Source organism: Bos grunniens, chromosome 1 (genome assembly GCF_055505025.1).
Source record: "Bos grunniens cultivar Pamir isolate PY7600 chromosome 1, Bosgru_T2T1.0, whole genome shotgun sequence".
In the NCBI taxonomy this organism is placed as follows: domain Eukaryota; kingdom Metazoa; phylum Chordata; class Mammalia; order Artiodactyla; family Bovidae; genus Bos; species Bos grunniens.
The window spans coordinates 103,982,194-104,001,221 of NC_141165.1; the positions used below are offsets into that span (position 1 = coordinate 103,982,194).

At 38.8% G+C, this 19,028-nt stretch overlaps 2 protein-coding genes across 44 annotated transcripts in view; one reads left to right on the forward strand and one right to left on the reverse strand.

The window, feature by feature from the left end:
• Positions 1–17,241, reverse strand: part of DZIP3 (DAZ interacting zinc finger protein 3) — a 133,756-nt gene extending 116,515 nt beyond the window's left edge. For 6 of the 35 annotated variants that reach the window (XM_086407454.1, XM_086407481.1, XM_086407462.1 and 3 more), the window contains exons 1-2: positions 16,396–16,558; positions 2,122–2,223 (exon numbers count right to left, since the gene is read on the reverse strand). In XM_086407454.1, coding sequence (XP_086263580.1) covers positions 2,122–2,153 — 32 coding nt within the window. In that variant the 5' untranslated portion in view covers positions 2,154–2,223; positions 16,396–16,558. Of the gene's footprint in view, positions 1–2,121; positions 2,224–2,928; positions 3,007–3,873; positions 3,940–4,208; positions 4,359–10,623; positions 11,893–12,011; positions 12,075–16,395; positions 16,573–17,148 lie in introns of those variants that run through there. The other 29 variants (XM_086407513.1, XM_086407385.1, XM_086407490.1 and 26 more) reach the window with 16 other exon arrangements.
• CIP2A (cellular inhibitor of PP2A) overlaps positions 16,622–19,028 on the forward strand; it is a 28,531-nt gene continuing 26,124 nt past the window's right edge. For all 9 annotated transcript variants that reach the window (XR_015166150.1, XM_086407641.1, XM_086407670.1 and 6 more), the window contains exons 1-2: positions 16,622–16,986; positions 18,762–18,909. Coding sequence is in view for 1 of the 9 variants with exons in the window: in XM_086407641.1 (XP_086263767.1) it covers positions 16,885–16,986; positions 18,762–18,909 (250 nt within the window). In the remaining 8 variants the exon portion in view is untranslated. The remainder of the gene's footprint in view (positions 16,987–18,761; positions 18,910–19,028) is intronic.

Sequence of the window (19,028 nt, forward strand, 5' to 3'; positions counted from 1 at the left end):
CATATGTTAACACTATCAAACCATGCTCCCCATGTCTTAGATCAGGACGGTACCCCAGTGGTCATATATGGCATCTACTTTATTCTATTGATGGGTAAATTAATGCCCAGAGAAGTCATACACTAGAAAGCAGCAAAGCTAAAACAAAGTGCAAGACTAGTATTTTTTTTTTTTTTTTTTTGCTCTTCTGCTACTTCTACCATCTGTGTACTTTACTCTGCTGCTAGGAAAAGCTGAAATTTTGCTATAATAATAAACCTGAAATATACATATATAGCATATAGTAATGTTCCATATTTAGCCCTCTTTCTTCTTACTACATTTTCTATTTAAATCAATCTCATTTATGCCCATGAATAAACACCCTCAAATAGGAATCAGGTTCTTCTTATTCACTATTTTTACCTTCAAGTCTCCAGCTCAACATCTGATATAAAGTAGGTACTCAAATATTTATTGAATGTATGAATATACAAACAAATAAGTAAGCAAACTTCCATGAATTCAAATAATAACCCATTCCAATGATTCACAAATCTGTATCTGCAACCTTAATTGTTCTTTGATGTTACAGCTACATATTTCCATCCACCTATTTGACAATCTCCATAAGACTATCTTAGCAACACCTCAATCTGTTCATAGCTAAAGTTGAACTCATTATCTGTCCTCACTTACTTTCTCAACACACATTAAAACTGTTCTCCTTTTGTGATCTCCATGTTACTTAACAGTACATATTTCCTTGTGATCATTACAAACCTTCAACCTATCTTTACTTCTCCTCTGCCCCTTTTCTCATAACTCTGAACAAAATAAAGCTAACTCATCAGGAGTCAAACTCCTCCCCAATAATTTATCTTAAATACTTTTTTCTTGCTGTTTCCTCAGCTAAACAACCTCCCATGTGCCCTGCTTCTACATTCATCAAAAGCTATCTTTATCCTTTAAAGCTCAGTCCAAATGTCACCTTGTAAAAACCCACTGAACCCCCCCATCAATTAGTGTTTCATTCTATATACAGGCACAGCATTTCTACTATAATACTTACGCATGCATTTTGCCTAAATATAAAACAACTTTTTATATATCTTCTGACTATATTATAATTCTAAGTTGTTGTTCAATTGCTAAGTCATGTCCAACTCTTTGCAACCCCGTGGACTGTAGCACACCAGGCTCCTCTGTCCTTCACTATCTCCAGGAGATTGCTCAAATTCATGTCCATTCAGTCAGTGATGCTATCTAAGTACAGATATTTTATTTTAGTCTTATTCCCTAAGTGTCAAGGAGGTAATTAAATATTTGCAAAAACAACACATTGCTTATTATATGAGATAGGGCAAGGTGAGAAGGAGACCTCCAATACTAACCAGCTCTTTGCTATTTTATGGGAAAGGTCTAAGCAGGATGAACTTTCCCTAATTGGAGGGGAGAGATTGACATTTAGCCTAGGCCCAGTTGAACCACTTAGTAGTCTTCTGTGTTATACTAAGGATACTTTATATAAAATGGAAAAAATAATAGCATTCCCTCTTAGAGTTGTTATGAGGTTTATATGGGTTAAAGTTTGTAAAAGCATTCAAAACAATGTGTGGCAGAAAGTAAGTCTATTTAGTGTTTCTTTCTCAGTCGTGTCCAACTCTTTGCGACCCCATGGACTATACCCAGCAAGACTCCTCTGGTCATGGAATTCTCCAGGCAAGAATACTGGAGTGGGTATCCATTCCCTTCTCCAGGGGATCTTTCTCACCCAGAGATCAAACATAGGTCTCCCACATTGCAGGCAGATTCTTTACCATCTGAGCCACCAAGGAAGTCCCAAATCTATTTAAATGCTTGTTAAATGATAAATAAAACATTACTTTGTTGTGAATGTCCCCAGTGTGGCAAGCTATGGCACATCAACTCTTAGCTATTGAGTCAGGGTCTAAGTCCTTAGAGAAATCTTTTAAAATTAGATTTTACCCAGTTTACATCCTCTACTAAAAAACTGTTAAGTTGTCTTGAAATATAAGGGTATCTCATTCACACTAGCTTCTCAAAATTTTCTGAGAAAGGCAAATGTTGTGTTTTTAGAATGTAACACCTACAGTCAGTTTTTGTCAGCCCATCCCTTACCTCACAAAAAATTCTTCTGGTAGAGAATCCATGCTGCATAATATTCTTATGCAAATCTTATTCGAAGGCTTGAAGACTGACTTTTATGACTGCTGTTTAAAGCTGTAAGGAAAGTAATGTTTTTAGTAGGAGGGTAGGAGGATTTCATTCTTTTTCCCCACTACTTAAATAATATATAATCATTAAAGAAAATTTTGAAACTGCTATAAAAGAAAGTGAAATTACATATTTTCATCATCTAAACATAAATAATATAAATCATTGCCTATGTTTTAATATACAAGCATATGTATATTTTACCAATTTATAATCATATTGAATATGGAATACACCACAGTAGCTTCTTCACTGAATTATATCAAAAGCACTTTTCATGTTATTTTATACTCCTAGTAAACATTCTCAATGGCTACATAACAATTGATTGACTGCGGTTTCCTTAGCCACTTCCGGATAGTCGAACATTTAGTGTTTCCCATTTTTTCAATAAATAATTAGTACTGTGATAAACTCCATTGCCTGTAATGGGATTAATTCCTTACTATAAATCCTCAGAAATAGATTTCCTAGGTCAAAGACACAAATATTTTAAGCTTCTAGGTGCATATTGCTAAATGGCTTCCCAAATGGTTTGTAATAATTTATTTCCCAGTTATAAGAAGTACCTCTTTAACACAATCTTTTTTTTTTAATTGAAGGATAACTGCTTTACAGAATCATGTTGGTTTCTCCCAAGCCTCAACATTTCTCTTAGTCTAAAAATAATATTTTGGAGAAGGAAATGGCAACCCACTCCAGTATTCTTGCCTGAAAAATCCCATGGATGGAGGAGCCTGCAAAGCTACAGTCCATGGGGTCGCAAAGAGTCAGACACGACCGAGCGATCTCAAAGAAAGACAGAAAAAATAACATTTAGCTACTTTTCTTCAAAATTGTATGAGTCTCCATTAATAGGAGACGAGAGACGTGAAGAACTCTTGCATATTCTCTGATTCAAATATCACTGGATGTTGTGGGTGTTTCCTGAAAGAATAAAAAAAAAAAAAAAACTGGCAAAATAAATGAGAACTAAAGGGGAATAAAGTATCATTAGCGTATCTACCGGAGAAGGCAATGGCACCCCACTCCAGTACTCTTGCCTGGAAAATCCCATGGATGGAGGAGCCTGGTGGGCTGCAGTCCATGGGGTTGCTGAGGGTCGGACACAACTGAGCAACTTCACTTTTACTTTTCACGTTCATGCACTGGAAAAGGAAATGGCAACCCACTCCAGTGTTCTTGCCTGGAGAATCCCAGGGACAGAGGAGCCTGGTGGGCTGCCGTCTATGGGGTCGCACAGAGTCGGACACGACTGAAGTGACTTAGCAGCAGCAGTAGCAGCATATCTACATCTTTTATTATTACTCTCTAATTTAACTATCCCAAAGCCAATTCTTCCAAAGTCAGTCCCATTTGATCTCTTTTACTGAGGGTTCAGGTCTCCAAATTCTATTGCCCTCTGTTACGCTGGCTTCCCTTTCTGGTCCCACTGTACACAAGCTGAAGAAGAATTACAGTAAAAGTATATAACTATTGCATGGTTCAGTTCAGTTCAGTCACTCAGTCATGTCCAACTCTTTTCGACTGCATGGACTGTAGCACACCAGGCCTCCCTGTCCATTACCAATTCCCAGAGATTACTCAAATTCATGTCCACTGATTCCGTGATGCCATCCAATCACCTCATCCTCTGTCGTCCCCTTCTCCTCTCACCTTCAATCTTTCCCAGCATCAGGGTCTTTTCAAATGAGTCAGCTCTTCACATCAGAGCATGGTGCTCTGGGACAAAGAAAGAAATTATTCTATCTATATTCTGTATTTGACTTAGCTTCTCTGTTCCCTGGTGGCTCAGATGGTAAAGTGTCTGCCTACAATGCAGGAGACCTGAGTTCGATCCCTGGGTGGGGAAGATCCTCTGGAGAAGGAAATGGCAACCCACTCCAGTACTCTTGCCTGGAAAATCCCATGAGAGGAGCCTGGTAGGCTACAGTCCATGGGGTCTTACAAAGTCGGACACAACTGAGAGACTTTACTTCCTGTTGGCTCACCTGGTAAAGAATCTGCCTGCAATGCGGGAGACCCAGGTTCGATCCCTGCGTCGGGAAAATCCCCTGGTGAAGGGAATGGCAACCCACTCCAGTATTCTTGTCTGGAGAATCCCATGGACAAAGGAGCCTGGCAAGCTACAGTCCATGGGGCTGCAAAGAGTCAGACACGACTGAGCCAGTAACACATACCAGTTCTAAGTTACACAAAAAGGCTTGAGAAACAACGATAATTCTCTAACAATTCAATGCTCGCTGATATTTCTTAATCAGAGTACAAATGCAAAGATTTACAGACTTCCACTAAACTCCATCATTTACAATGGAGCTTTCTAACACCCATTTCCTGCCCATACCTAATAAAACACTTCTTGCTGTCAGTATTTACATAACTCGCCTATACAATATAATTCTCCTAGGTATATTATTTTCTACTTTTAGTCTTATTTCAAAAACTCAGTATACAAAGTCATATGTCTATTAAAATTTGTGTTCTCTATTCAAATACAAAGATACAAACTAAAGCCAATAATGAAGCAGAGAAAGGTTGGATAAAACTTGCTATTCTTTCACACAAACTCAGATCTGCTTTATCTCTTAATAAAGCTGTACAGAAAAGGACATGGCTTTGAAAATTGTAGGACTGTGATCAAACTGTTTTTATGGTTTCTTTAGCCTCCCTGTTATTTTAATTAAAAAAAAAAACAAACTGACATTTCATAGCCAGAGCATACAAAGTATGCCTCTCCCAGACAAAATAATCCTCTCATTTTCTGAATTTAAAAACTCAGGCCTGGATATTCCCCTTTATGATAAGCTCTCCTTCAGTTAGTAGCTGTTTGCATAGATCATAGTGAGGCTGAAAAGGAGGAAAACCCTCTGGCAATAAGGCAGAGAGAATGGAAGGCCTCTACTAAGCTATTCAGTGTACAGTTTGAAAAAGAAAAGATTATAAAATTAATCAATAAATTAAAATGTATTTGGATCCTAAATTAAGAGTTTAAAAAGGCTAATGGCTTTCTTTTTCAGCCTGCTTTAAAATACAACCTGATATCAATCTCTGTGGTGAAAGGTTTTCCAGGAGACAGGATGATTCAGTTAAGTTCACTTGCTCAGTCGTGTCTGACTCTTTGCGACCCCGTAGACTGCAGCACGCCAGGCTTCCCTGTCCCTTCACCAACTCCCGGAGCCTACTCAAACTCATGTCCACCACATCGGTGATGCCATCCAATCATCTCATCCTCTGTCATCCCCTTCTCCTCCTGCCTTCAATCTTTCCCAGCATCAGGGGCTTTTCCAATGAATCGGTTCTTCACATCAGGTGGCCAAAGTATTGGAGTTTCAGCTTCAGCATCAAACTTCCAGTGAATACTCAGGACTGATTTTCTTTAGGATGGACTGTTTGGATCTCCTTGCAGTCCAAGGGACTCTCAAGAATCATCTCCAACACCACAGTTCAAAAGCATCAATTCTCCAGCACTCAGCTTTCTTTACAGTCCAACTCTCACATTCATACATGACTACTGGCTAAACCATAGCTTTGACTAGATGGACCTTTGTTGGCAAAGTAATGTTTCTGCTTTTTAATATGCTGTCTAGGTTGGCCATAGCTTTTCTTCCAAGGAGCAAGCATCTTTTAATTTCATGGCTGCAGTCACCGTGTGCAATGATTTTGGAGCCCAAGAAAATAAAGTGTGTTTCCATGGTTTCCCCATCAATTTGCCATGAAGTGATGGGACCAGATGCCATAATCTTAGTTTTCTGAATGCTGAGTTTTAAGCCAACCTTTTCACTCTTCTCTTTCACTTTCATCAAGAGGCTTTTTAGTTCTTCCTCACTTTCTGCCATAAGGGTGGTATCATCTGCATATCTGAGGTTATTGATATTTCTCCTGGGCATCTTGATTTCAGTCTGTGCTTCATCCAGCCTGCCATTTCACAGGATGCACTCTGCATATAATGAGTAGGGTGACAATATAAAGCCTTGATGTTTGATGTACTCCTTTCCCAATCTGGAACCAGTCCGTTGTTCCATGTCCAGTTCTAACCGTGGCTTCCTGACCTGCATACAAATTTCTCAGGAGGTAGGTCAGGTGGTCTGGTATTCCCAGCTCTTTCAGAATTTTCCACAGTTTGTTGTGATCCACACAGTCAAAGGCTTTGGTATAGTCAATAAAGCAGATGTTTTTCTGGAACTCTCTTGCTTTTTCGATGATCCAGCGGATGTTGGCAATTTGATCTCTGGTTCCTCTGCCTTTTCTAAAATAAGCTTGAACATCTGGAAGTGCACGGTTCATGTACTGCTGAAGCCCGGCTTGGAGAATTTTGAGCATTACTTTGCTAGTGTGTGAGATGATGAGTGCAATTGTGTGGTAGTTTGAGCATTCTTTGGCATTGCCTTTCTTTGGGATTGGAATGAAAACTGACCTTTTCCAGTCCTGTGGCCACTGCTTTGTTTTCCAGATTTGCTGGCATATTGAGTGCAGCACTTTCACAGCATCACCTTTCAGGATGTGAAATAGCTCCACTGGAATGCCATCACCTCCACTAGCTTTTTCGTAGTGATGCTTCCTAAGGCCCAGTTGACTTCACATTCCAGGATGTCTGGCTCCAGATGAGTGATCACACCATTGTGGTTATCTGGGTCATGAAGACCTTTTTTGTATAGTTCTGTGTATTCTTGCCACCTCTTCTTAATATCTATGGTGAAAGGTTTTCCAGAATTGATCCTTAATCCCATCATTTCCCAGGAGCTGAGCTGCCATGTGGCAAGCCCCACAGGCAAAACTGGCAGCAGTAGCACTTTACAGCCTTTCTTGGGAAGGAAGGTATAAATGCCTAGCAACAGAAAGGAAGCAGCCAGCCTGCAAAGTTACCACTGTACTTCTGAAATAATCAAAAGTTCTCACTATTCTAGAAGAGGCTAAAGGATACTTTTAAAATTAGGGTTGCTGCTAAGTCACTTCAGTCGTGTCTGATTCTGTGTGACCCCATAGACGGCAGCCCACCAGGCTCCCCCATCCCTGGGATTCTCCAGGCAAGAACACTGGAGTGGGTTGCCATTTCCTTCTCCGATGCAGGAAAGTGAAGTGAAAGTGAAGTCGCTCAGTCATGTCCGACTCTTCGAGACCCCATGGACTGCAGCCCTCCAGGCTCCTCCATCCATGGGATTCTCCAGGCAAGAGTACTGGAGGGGGGTGCCAGTGCCTTCTCTGAAAATCAGGGTTAACATGGGGGAAAGGGTGAATCCAGTTTCCCCATGTGTATTCATTTCAGTAGACTTTCCTTGTCAGCAGGAAATGAAACATTTACTCTGCCTTTTTGGAACTGAGGAACTGCCCTTCGACAGGAACTATTCAGGTCTGGCTGGCTGACCACAGGGCAAGCTAAAGTTTAGTGTCGATTTAAAGCACACCTTTATCCACTAACCAAAATGATTTTACCTGCATGTTGCTTTACTGGTTGAAAATAAGGTACTGCCATTCATATCCTGAGGCAGCAAAATATCTTTTTTACTGCTGCCCCTTTCTGAGCTTCCATCACCCACTTTTCCTCTCATGGAATTATAACAAGTTTTTTTTTAATTTAAGAGTTTCCTTTCCCTATTTTTAAAGCTGTGCTATTCACAGAAAAGTAGGCACAACTATTGTTTATAATTTTTTAATCATTCAAACATTCACCTTGTAGCACTGTCACCTCCTTAAACTGTATATATTTACATTGTCTTTATATCCACTTAAATGCTCATTTTAACTCTTGTTACTTGACCAAGTTAGAGGCTCCACCTGGCCAACAAGTTTACATTTCAATGTATGGGTGGATGTCCTATGGTCCCATGAATTTGCTAGCCTTATCAGTTGTGGCACTTACAGATAACACATTGCCAGGTGGGAAAAGTGCATAATAACAGTGTAAAAAAAGCAGTAAAAATAAAGTTCATTTTTCTTAATGCTACTAGCTTGAAAAAAAAAAATATTGGGCTGGGTAAATCTTGGTTATGAGAAGTTGTCCTATGCATTTTTAGCATGTTCAGAAACATGCCTAGCTAGCCAGTGTATGACAGTAGCAACTCTCTCTCACCTCAGTCCCATTGTAGCAATCAAAAACATCACCAAACACTGCCAGATGTCCTTCAGGGGACAAAATTGCCCACAGCTCAGAACTACCTATTAAATGAATTAAAATGAAAAGGCTAACTAAATGAATATAGATTGTTCTCAGCAATTAAAAAAAAAAAATCCTGTGATTAGGTATCATGAACGTGTGTGTGTGCTCTGCCACATCTGACTCTATCACCCCATGGAATGTAGCCTGCCAGGCTCTTCTGTCCATGGAATTTTCCAGGCAAAAATACTGGAGAGGGTTGCCATTTCCTACTCCAGGGGATCTTCTGGACTCAGGTATCATGTATAAACACAACAAATCATTTGTCTACAAAAAGGAGAAATGATAAAGTATCTCATTTAGTTTCCATCAGTGTGAAAAGTTGAGAGGTTGCACAGGATTCGTAGCTCAGAGCACAAGAGACACTGCAGCCAGTTTACAAGAGTGTACAAGTCAGCTTCAACACATTTAACCATGAAACCTTAAGTGGAATGAACATCTCCGTACTTTAGTTTCCTTATTTGAAAAATAGGGGGAAAGTTGATCCATGATTCACAGGGTGGTTGCAAAGAGTAAATGTTTTAAAACATGTAACTGAACATAGTAAGGACTATATTTGTTACTATCATCATCTTCACTTAATTTCATTTAAATTTATGGCAAAATCAGTTCACTTTCCTTCCAATTCTCTACCTTGGAGAAAAGCTATTATATGAAAAGGAATAGTAATAATGAGACTTAAGAAAATGGGTCAAAAACATCTTTCAAATATATCCTACATGATAACAATTGGCAGTTTAATCTGCATATATTTGGCACCTTGCAGTTTTCATATCAACACATATGAATCTGCCATATTCTTTAAACTGCATGATATCCCATTGTATAAATGAAACTATTTACCAGACCACTACTGATAAATACTTCAATTGTATCCAGTTTGTGTTTGTATGTGGGTTTTATATATATATTTTTTGGTATTATAAACAATGCTGCAATAAACAATCCTGAACATGCAACTTGGTCAAATTTTGAAAGCTACTTTACAAAGCTGGATTTCTATTTCAGCACTGAATTAAATGTATTTCAGGTCTGTTACTAAAGCAAATTCTGACAATGCTAGTTATCACTTCTGCTAAACTTTACCAAAAGAATTCTAAAACACTCCTGTAAATGGAGATGTGATATGTTCTGGCCACATATAGTACAGTAACCACTCCAAGGCTGAAGAAACTACAAAGAGGACACTTTCTAGGAATAACTCAAGACATTTTTATGGGAGTTTCTTTGAACCAAAATTTTAACTATTAATCTGTCTGTCAAATAGAAACAGTCATACTTGGTGGCTTTGAAAAGAGTAAAGCAGGAGTTTTGTGGCTTCAGCACTCTCACACGTGAGACAGTAAACAACAAGGGCTAAAGACATCAGTTTAAACTCAAAGAATAACAGATTGTACAATTAATTTGTTATTAGCTGTCTGAAGAATGGCCAAAATATACTGATTATTTGATTTTCTAATTTTCCATTTATTTCTTCCATTTTGTATTAATTTAGGTTCTTGGCAAAGACTCAAAATGAACATCTGCAAGACATAAAGAACCCATTGCAATGCTGGAGACCCGGGTTCAATCCCTGGGTTTGGAAGATCCCCTAGAGAAGGGAATGGCTACCCACTCCAGTATTCTGGCCTGGAGAATTCCACGGACAGAGGAGTCTGGGGGGCTACAGTCCATAGGGTCACAAAGACACAACAGTGACTTTCACTTTGGCAAGGCCTCAAAACATACCTACAAAAGGGAAGCCAAAATATCACTTTCCCCCAAGGAAAAAATATATAGTTTGCTTAAGTAAACTCTAAGACTGATTGACGATGGTTGGAAAATGTATGCAAAAGTTATCAGAAACCAAAGATTTAATCTGTCCCCAAAGATCAGGGTACTACTCAGCTCTAGCTATTTAGCAAAGATCATTGTTGGCACTATCTGGCAGATCACACCAGGACACAAGAAAATAGCAATGCACACCCAAGGCCCAGAAAATAGCAATGCACACCCAAGGCCCCATCCTTACAAATCTGCCAATATGGGGAACATCCTTGCCAAAATTAGCATCTTGTCTGAAGAAGGTATTTAATTCTCTTCAGATCTATTCAGTCATTTATTCCTGAACTTACACAAGCAAATTTGAAGTATATATATATATATATATATATGTTATAAATATTTGGAATGTATCTATTATAAATATGCACAGGTTAGACTTCACCTGAAAAAAATCCAAATATTAAACAATCCATCAGTTTCAGGTTACTTACAGGTAGCACTGCGAAAACCATGCTACTCAAAAATGCAGCTAGGACTGTTGGAAGGACCATTTGTTCAGGAAACGCTCCAAAAGTGGGATATTTTCAGTCATTTAAAAATATTACATTGTCATTACAGTTGTTAGACAATAATGGAAAAAAAGGATATGACAGACTGTTAAGACATGACTCAAATCGAGATGACAATCAAGCAGGGAATAGAGAATACAATATATACTTGATTCTCCCACCACCAATGACCCTACCCAAATCCAATATTATTCTCCATCAAGGTTAAAGATTTTGGAGAAGTCTCCAATTTTTTGGATCACATACTTCTAAAGAAGCAAATCTGAAAATACAATGAAAATATATGGCTAGCAATTCATTTATGCTATTAATGCTACTGTAAGTACTACTATAAAATAAAAAGAGTAAGACTAAAATTGGTAAAAAACAAAAGTTCTAATATTTATTGAACTGAACTGAACACTGTAATAGTCAGTTTCACATACCTAAGGTGTGCATACTCTACTTTGGACTCCCGTTTCAGAAAATGACTTCACATTTTAATTCAGGAAACATATACCCCTTTCCTGATCTTGATAATTTCTATTTCCTAAAAGACTAGAAAATTTTAAATGAGATATGCAGAAGACACTGCTCTGCACAGAGGCTTTCAACAAATACTAGTTATAATTAAAAATGATTACTGTAACTTAAAAGTGCGCCATTTCATGTTTGCTGCTGCTGCTAAGTCGCTTCAGTCGTGTACGACTCTGTGCGACCCCATAGACGGCAGCCCACCAGGCTCCCCCATCCCTGGGATTCTCCAGGCAAGAACACTGGAGTGGGTTGCCATTTCCTTCTCCAATGCATGGAAGTGAAAAGTAAAAGTGAAGTCGCTGAATCGAGTCCGACTCCTAGCGACCCCATGGACTGCAGCCTACCAGTCTCCTCCGTCCATGGAATTTGCCAGGCAAGAGTACTGGAGTGCGCATTTCATGTTTACTTATAAAATCAGAGAAGGCAATGGCACCCCACTCCAGTACTCTTGCCTGGAAAATCCCATGGACAGAGGAGCCTGGTAGGGTGCAGTCCATGGGGTTGCTAAGAGTCGGACACGACTGAGCGACTTCACTTTCACTTTTCACTTTCATGCATTGGAGAAGGAAATGGCAACCCACTCCAGTGTTCTTGCCTGGAGAATCCCATGGACAGGGAAGCCTGGTGGGCTTCTGTCTATGAGGTCACACAAGAGTCGAACACGACTGAAATGACTTAGTAGTAGTAGTAGTATCTATAAAATTCGATTCAGAAACAATGGATAGCACTTTTAAAAAAGTCAAAAGTTTTGGGGATATGAAATTAGATGTGAAAATGCAGGACAAAACATTTACCCAAATTATCCATTGCTTGTATTCTTAGAGTTGAAGTCTGTGAAATGTACATTAAATAAAATCAGGAACTGTTTGAAAAGTGAGAACATTAATTTTATGGTTTGGTAAGTCATTTACAGATTAGCTTAATCATATACGGTTGGGAAAGAAACCAGGATGAAAATAATCGTAAATGGAGAATAATTTTGGTTTATTTAGGTTTCCTGGCTTTGTGATGGAAAGTAAACTGTTTTGAAAAAATGAGAGTTGACATTAACTGTACAGACTGTTTTCTGGCTCTGTATAAAGGCTAAAATCAATTTAATATCAGTACATATTTAAATTATTTTAATCGTACTGGGGACATGGTATCCAAATGACCTCATGTTTAGACCTCTGCCAATTTTCTACCATTGATTTGTCTTGTATCTTTGGAACCTGGGCCAATAGGACTTTTGTTCTACCTGCTGTTTATGCCTATTGAATAATCTCTCAGCTTTAGTCTTGGCCTCATGCTCTCACTATCATGGAAGTCCCACAGAGTTACACTTTTTTTTCTTTTTATAAATCCCTTGCTACATCCCCAGTGCCTAGTACCTGGCATACTTCAAGCATTCAATACTGATATAAAGAATAAAGTCACCAATCCTTCCTCATACTTCAAGTCCTCTGAAGGCAGAAATAAACAGTGAAACCTGTATATAGATAAAGACTTCCTTCTCTGTCGACCTAGAGTCCACCTTCACAAGCTGAAAGCAGCCCAAATGCTACAGTAACAGGAATCCCAACAGACAACCACAGGGTCAACATAGGTCCCCTGTCCTCTGGCAACTACTTCTCAGTGTTTTTGTTTTTCCACATCTCTCCAACCTCTAAATATTTTAGTTCTTCGAGGTTCAGTCTTTTCTACCCTACTCACCCCATGTCATTTAGTCTTGAGGCTTTACATTTTTATCTCTGGCCTTGACCACTCCTTTGATGACAAATAATATATTGAAGAGCCCACTCAAAAGCTTCCAGATGTCTAGTTGATACCTCACCATAACTGAGCTTGACTTCTGGATATCTCCCCTTCCCCAGAAAACAGCTGAAGTACCCACTCAGCCAAGTCAGGCCTTGATCAGACTAACTGCAGTCAACCCACAGACCAAGAAAGAAATTTTCAGTTTCACCCACTGAATTTTGAGGTGATTTGGTATGCAGCAAATATTGATCAATACTTCACCCTAATTAAAAATGCAATTCTCCATCTTGACTCTTATATTTCCTATCTCCCTTCTCTTTCTTTTCCTATATAGCACTTATTACTAACATTCATATATTTTACTTATATCTCTTTTTTTTCTTTGCTATATCTCCCATTAAAATAAAAGCTCTACGTGGACAGACATTTTTGTTTAATTGATTCACTACTCTATCCCCAGAACCTAGAAATGAACCTGCTACTCAAGCACTCATTAAATATACGGAGATTAAATGAATTACAAATTAGCTCTGTATTCACACCTCCGATATAATTCCTCTATTACAACATTCAGTACACTGCACTTTTGTCAAAAAATACAGTTAATATCTCCATTCAATATGAGTCATCTAATACGACTTAAACCCTGGTCATGACATTAAAAATTTCCATTTTATTATTTAGCTTTGAAGATATGCTCATTAAGTTTTTCCAGAAGATATAAAGGAGTTTAACAGCCCTTGAGTTGCAAGCTCCTAGGCAAGTTTTAACTCCCTTAAATGTGTTAAGACAAAATACCAAGTATCCAATTCCTTTATCAGGGATTGGCATGAAATCTCTCCATAAAATGGTATTGCTGTCTGTTCTTTGTATTTGATGGAGATATTTTTCCTAATTTATAGATCAGGAAACACATTTAAGGGAGTTAAAACAATGAGCATATCTTCAAGGCTAAATAGTATCATTATGATTATTCCATATTTTAGAAATTACACTGATGAAATAAAGTAAGACAAGAAATATTGGAAGGGATTCAATTATTATTTTCTGGTGATACGTAGCTAGAAAATTTATGAGAGAAAGCAAAACTGAATCAATAAGGATATTTCAGTCAGTAAACTGAGTAAAAGACATACTACAAATCAGTTTCTCTTTTACCAGTAGCAAAAACAAACTAAAAAAATTTAGGGGAAAAAGAGAACCCACTCACAGTAACAAAAATTATATAATATCCAGGAATAAATTTAATGAGAATGGTACAAGACTACATGATAAGCTATACAATATTTCACTGAACATAAAATACAACGTGAATACTTAATATTGACTACCTCAGCAGTTTCTATATCTTCTCTATCAGCCAGACTAGAAACTTGGAATCCTATCCCTCTCATTCTTCCATTTGAAGTCATTCAGAGTCCTACCTATTTCACGTCATATATATTTCTTAAATTTGTCACCTTTTTGCTAACTCCACTTCAATTATCTCAGCCATCCTTTGGAAAGACTCCAGTAAAATAAATATTCTCCCTACTTCTGGGCTTATCTTCCTCAGAGTGTCAGAGTAATCAGTCTAAAACACAAACCTAACTATCAGGACCCAGTTTGAAACCAGAGATCACCACTTAATTCAAGATAGAGTCCCAGCTCAAAGGGTAGTACAACCTTCAGTCATCTGGACCCAGCTCCATTTCCTCCTCCTCCTTTTCCCCTTTTGGGTCTTAAAAATATGGCTGTGTTTCTCATATTGGGATACACGAGTATCTCTGACAAAAGATGTCAGACCTTTTCACAGCTCAATTTTTGGTGAGGATTTTCTTAGAAAGATGTTATTTTACATTAAAATAAATATGGAGATGCAAAATGTGTGCGACTGCTCAAGTTAAAATGCAAGATTTCAAAGGATAGCACTTTTAGCACACAGCTTTGACCCTTTCCCTCAGATCTAAATGGGGACAATCGTGAGACAATTGTGAATGAAAAGTCTAATGCTGTCAAACTGTTATCACCTGTATTGCCAAGGACCTAAGATGTGACTGACACTTGCTGAGAACATAACTATGCCAGACAACTGTTCGTCATTGGTTAGCTCATTTTATAACCTGACATGACTTCATCTCTACTACTCTCTCTCACCCTCGCTTTCTACTCCAGCCATAGCAAGGTCCTTGCTGTTCTTTATATTATCAGGCTCCATTTCAAAGCTTTCCCCCTTGCTATTCTATCTAGAAATATTTCCCCTTAGAAAGCACAGGTCTTTTTCGACTCTTCAAGTATTTTTCAAATCATGCTTTCTCTATCCTGACCTCCCATTTCTCTTTTTTAAACCATTACTCTAGAGGAGTAATTCTCTTTTTCTCCATCTCCCTTTCCTTACTGTGCTTATTATTTACTGTTTTTTTCCCCTATCAGAATGTAATGGTAGGATTTTTGTTTCATGACAATAGGATTTTTAGTTTACTGAATCTAGTGCTTAGACCAATGCCTAGCACGCTGTAGGCTCCAGCTATTTATTCAATGAGCAATCGTATGAAATAGATGCTACTGTTACTCAGATTTTACTTCAAGATGAGATCGAAACAGTGAGAATTTGTCTACGGTCACACAGTAAAAAGGTAGACTTAGGATTTGTAAGCAAACAGCCTGGCTCCGCTCCTTACCATAATCGCATTATGCCTCTAATTGGTGACTTTTGTACCTACTATTATCCTCTACATTTAATTCCTTCCCAGCAGGGTCCCTAACTAGCAGGATTAGCCCACTTTATACACTCGATAATTGTTTACAGAATGAATAAATGCATAAACACATTAATTACCCAATGATTTATGCCTCATTTTTACCTTTCAGAATTAAACTGCTTTTTAATATAAAAATAATTCGTCTTTAAAAATGTAGTGACGCAAAATAGGCTTTCTTTGAATTGACAAAACATAATTTCTGACAGATGGTTTAATAAAAAGGATGTGTACCCAGTTCTTAACATTTTCTCCAAACTGGCTTTTAAAGCTTCATTCAACAATACCGTACAATAAGCAAAAAAGCTCCAGAACCACTCTGACTCATTTCATGATATTCACACGCATAATACTATTTCTGAACAAAAACCGCGAACAGTGCCATTTCCTTAGACACCAAGATTTATAAATCCACCATGCCAAATAAAAGCAGACACCTTCACTTACAAAACTGACGCTAATAAGAACAGCCTTCGGAACAACACCTGGCACAGGAGTCACCTGGGCCAGCTTTCTTAAATAAATTGACAACGACTATCATAAGCGCATGACTAACTTGCCACCGAATCCGAACGGCCATAGGTTTACTCAGAAACCAACATTCCTCAGTAGAAGCGGTGGACAAACAAGCGATTTTAAAAACAGGCCTCTCCCGGGCCGCCTCAAAATCTAGAACCCAAGATTCCTCCTCAGAGCTCCTCACCGTGTCTAGACTAGGGGAAAGCGACCATTTCTCAGGAAGAAGATGACGCACAAAGAAACAACTGGCCACCCACGGTGAAGGCCAAGGAAGGAAACGCAAAGAGGGCCCACAGACGAACAGGGACCCCATGCTACCCCACCGCCCCCTACGCCAGTGGAGCCGCAATTGACTTCTCGCGAGATTTCTCAGCTTCACGGGATCTCGAACTAAAACCTCGCGGCTTTTCAGATCGGGGGTCTGAAAGGACAACTACTAGCCCGCCTTACGGACTCATACTGGGCCTCGACATCCCCCACCTCCACCACTCCATCCCAGCCCTCCCTTTCCTTCGTAGGGTGCCATCCTCAAGTTGCCAAGGGACTTCCGGAGCTCAACCGGAATCGGAAGCTTCTGGGAGCGAGGGGGTGGAGAAGAAAAATCAAAAAAAGCGCGGTAAAAGCTGGAGGACGGTGGTGGTACCCGCTCCAAGCGGCCCTGCGGCGGGTCCGGATGGACTCCACTGCCTGCTTGAAGTCTTTGCTTCTGAGCATCAGTCAGTATAAAGCCGTTAAGTCCGAGGCGAACACCGCTCAGCTTTTGCGGCACTTAGAGGTAAGTAAGGGGCTCCGGGGATGGCGGACGAGACGGACTTCCCTGTAGCCTTCGTTCACTTGGTGGCCGAGACTGTAGCGGTCTCAGCTTCGAAAACAAAGGGCAACTCCTCGCTCCCACCGCTGTCTTTTTGTATTGCTATAGAAAGCGAGAGATTGTCACCTTTGAATTCCCACCCAACTCCAGGCCTCTCCGCGTTCAGCTGACTGCAGTGAGAAAGAGTACTGAAAGCCCTAGGAAGCGGGAGGGTGAGACAAAAGGGGGAGGAATTTCAGCGTATTTGGAGTTGGTAGAGGAAAGAGCTCCGAGCTGTATCTTTTCCTTTGCTGCTTATTTTCGTTTTTCCATTGTAACAGGCCTTTTCAGAGGTACAGCAATTCTCGGAGGTGGAGATGCTAGAGAATAAGGATTAAAATTTGATTTATCTCTTGTTCCTTAGGCATTTTGCAATCTGAACCTGTTGCTTATTGCTTTTATTTGAACTCATGTTGATCTCGAGCTTGAAAATTACTATTTCAATTTACTCTGGATTGAGGACCAATCTTCTTTACTAGTAATCATAATCCTTTTTTCTTTACCAAAATGTATTGCTCACAGTTTTTCAGTCCTAAAATGCTGAATTGTTGTCACTTTTTCCGTTACTTCCCAATGATTTGCCTCTAGAGTGTGCTTATTTTGTGTTAAAAGATATAACCACAGCTTTCTGTGATCCTGTTTGTTTTTAGACTCTTAAACTCCGGCTGTCATTTGTTATACTTTAATGGAATTCCAATTAATATTGACATCAGTTTAATAAAAAGTAATTAAGCTCAAAGTTACTCTTAATTCTATGTTGCAGCTTCTCAACATAGAATTGAACATAATTTTAAAATATATCCTATTTGTTATATTAATCCTATGATAAAAGGCTAAATTTGCAAAGATTAGAAACTGCTGCGAAGAAGGCATTGTGAATGGCCCAGCAACATCAGCCTTTGCTCTAACTGGTGTACACTCAAGGTTACTTGTGTAACCTTGAGAACTCTCAAGGTTCTCTGGTGCTCCTCTTCTTACTACTTGAGCTGCCTGTCTCCTAAGAATACTTGTTTTCTTTAAGAATTAAGAATTTTAGATTGTAATCTGAAACATTATTTATTTTTGAGAATAAACAGGTATGTTATGAATCTGAGCAGAGTGTTATCAACAATTGAAAGAGACTTCAAAGAAATTTGAGGCTTAGAGATTGACTTCTATGTACTCTGTTCTCACACTTTTCAAGAGGTTTACCAAAAACACTTCTATCATTTAGTTGAAATATAACACACGTGCATTGCATGAAGTGCATTAATGTTAAGTGAAGAGCTTGGTAGTTTTATTTATTTTTAAACCAAAGTGTACTCTCAAGTAGCTACGACCTGTTATCATGAGGTAGAACATTTCCAGCACCACATAAATTGTCCCTTACATGGATTGTTCAGATGTCCCTTGTCCAGATAAGTGGATTCATGTGTACTTTTTATAATGCCCTATAGGATAGTGTAACAGGCAAACCTAACCTAATTAGTGGAAGAGAATTAGAGAAAGCTTAGTAGAGGAAACAAAACCGAGACTGGAATAATTACATTAGTTAGTGAGTGAAGGGATAGGTGATCTTCCATGTAGAGGGAACAGCGTGTATGAATTTTCTAAATTGGAAAAGTGTGGCAGTGCCACTTTGGAAAAACTGGGTTATATGTAAGATGGAGAAGTGAAAAATGCCATTTCTTAACTAACACGTTTTAATGACTGTTTTCTAGGTAATTTCTGGACAGAAGCTCACTCGATTATTTACATCAAATCAGATACTACCAAGTGAATGCTTAAGTTGCCTTGTAGAACTACTTGAAGACCCAAACATAAGTGCCCCACTGATCTTAAGTATCATCAGTTTGCTGTCTCAACTAGGTAATGTATTTAGTTTCTCTTTTATTTTTTAGAAGATGCATGAATTTAGTATTTTCTTAAAGGGCAGGTTCCATTACAGAATCTTTTGGAGGATGATTCACATTTGAAAGATGTCTTAG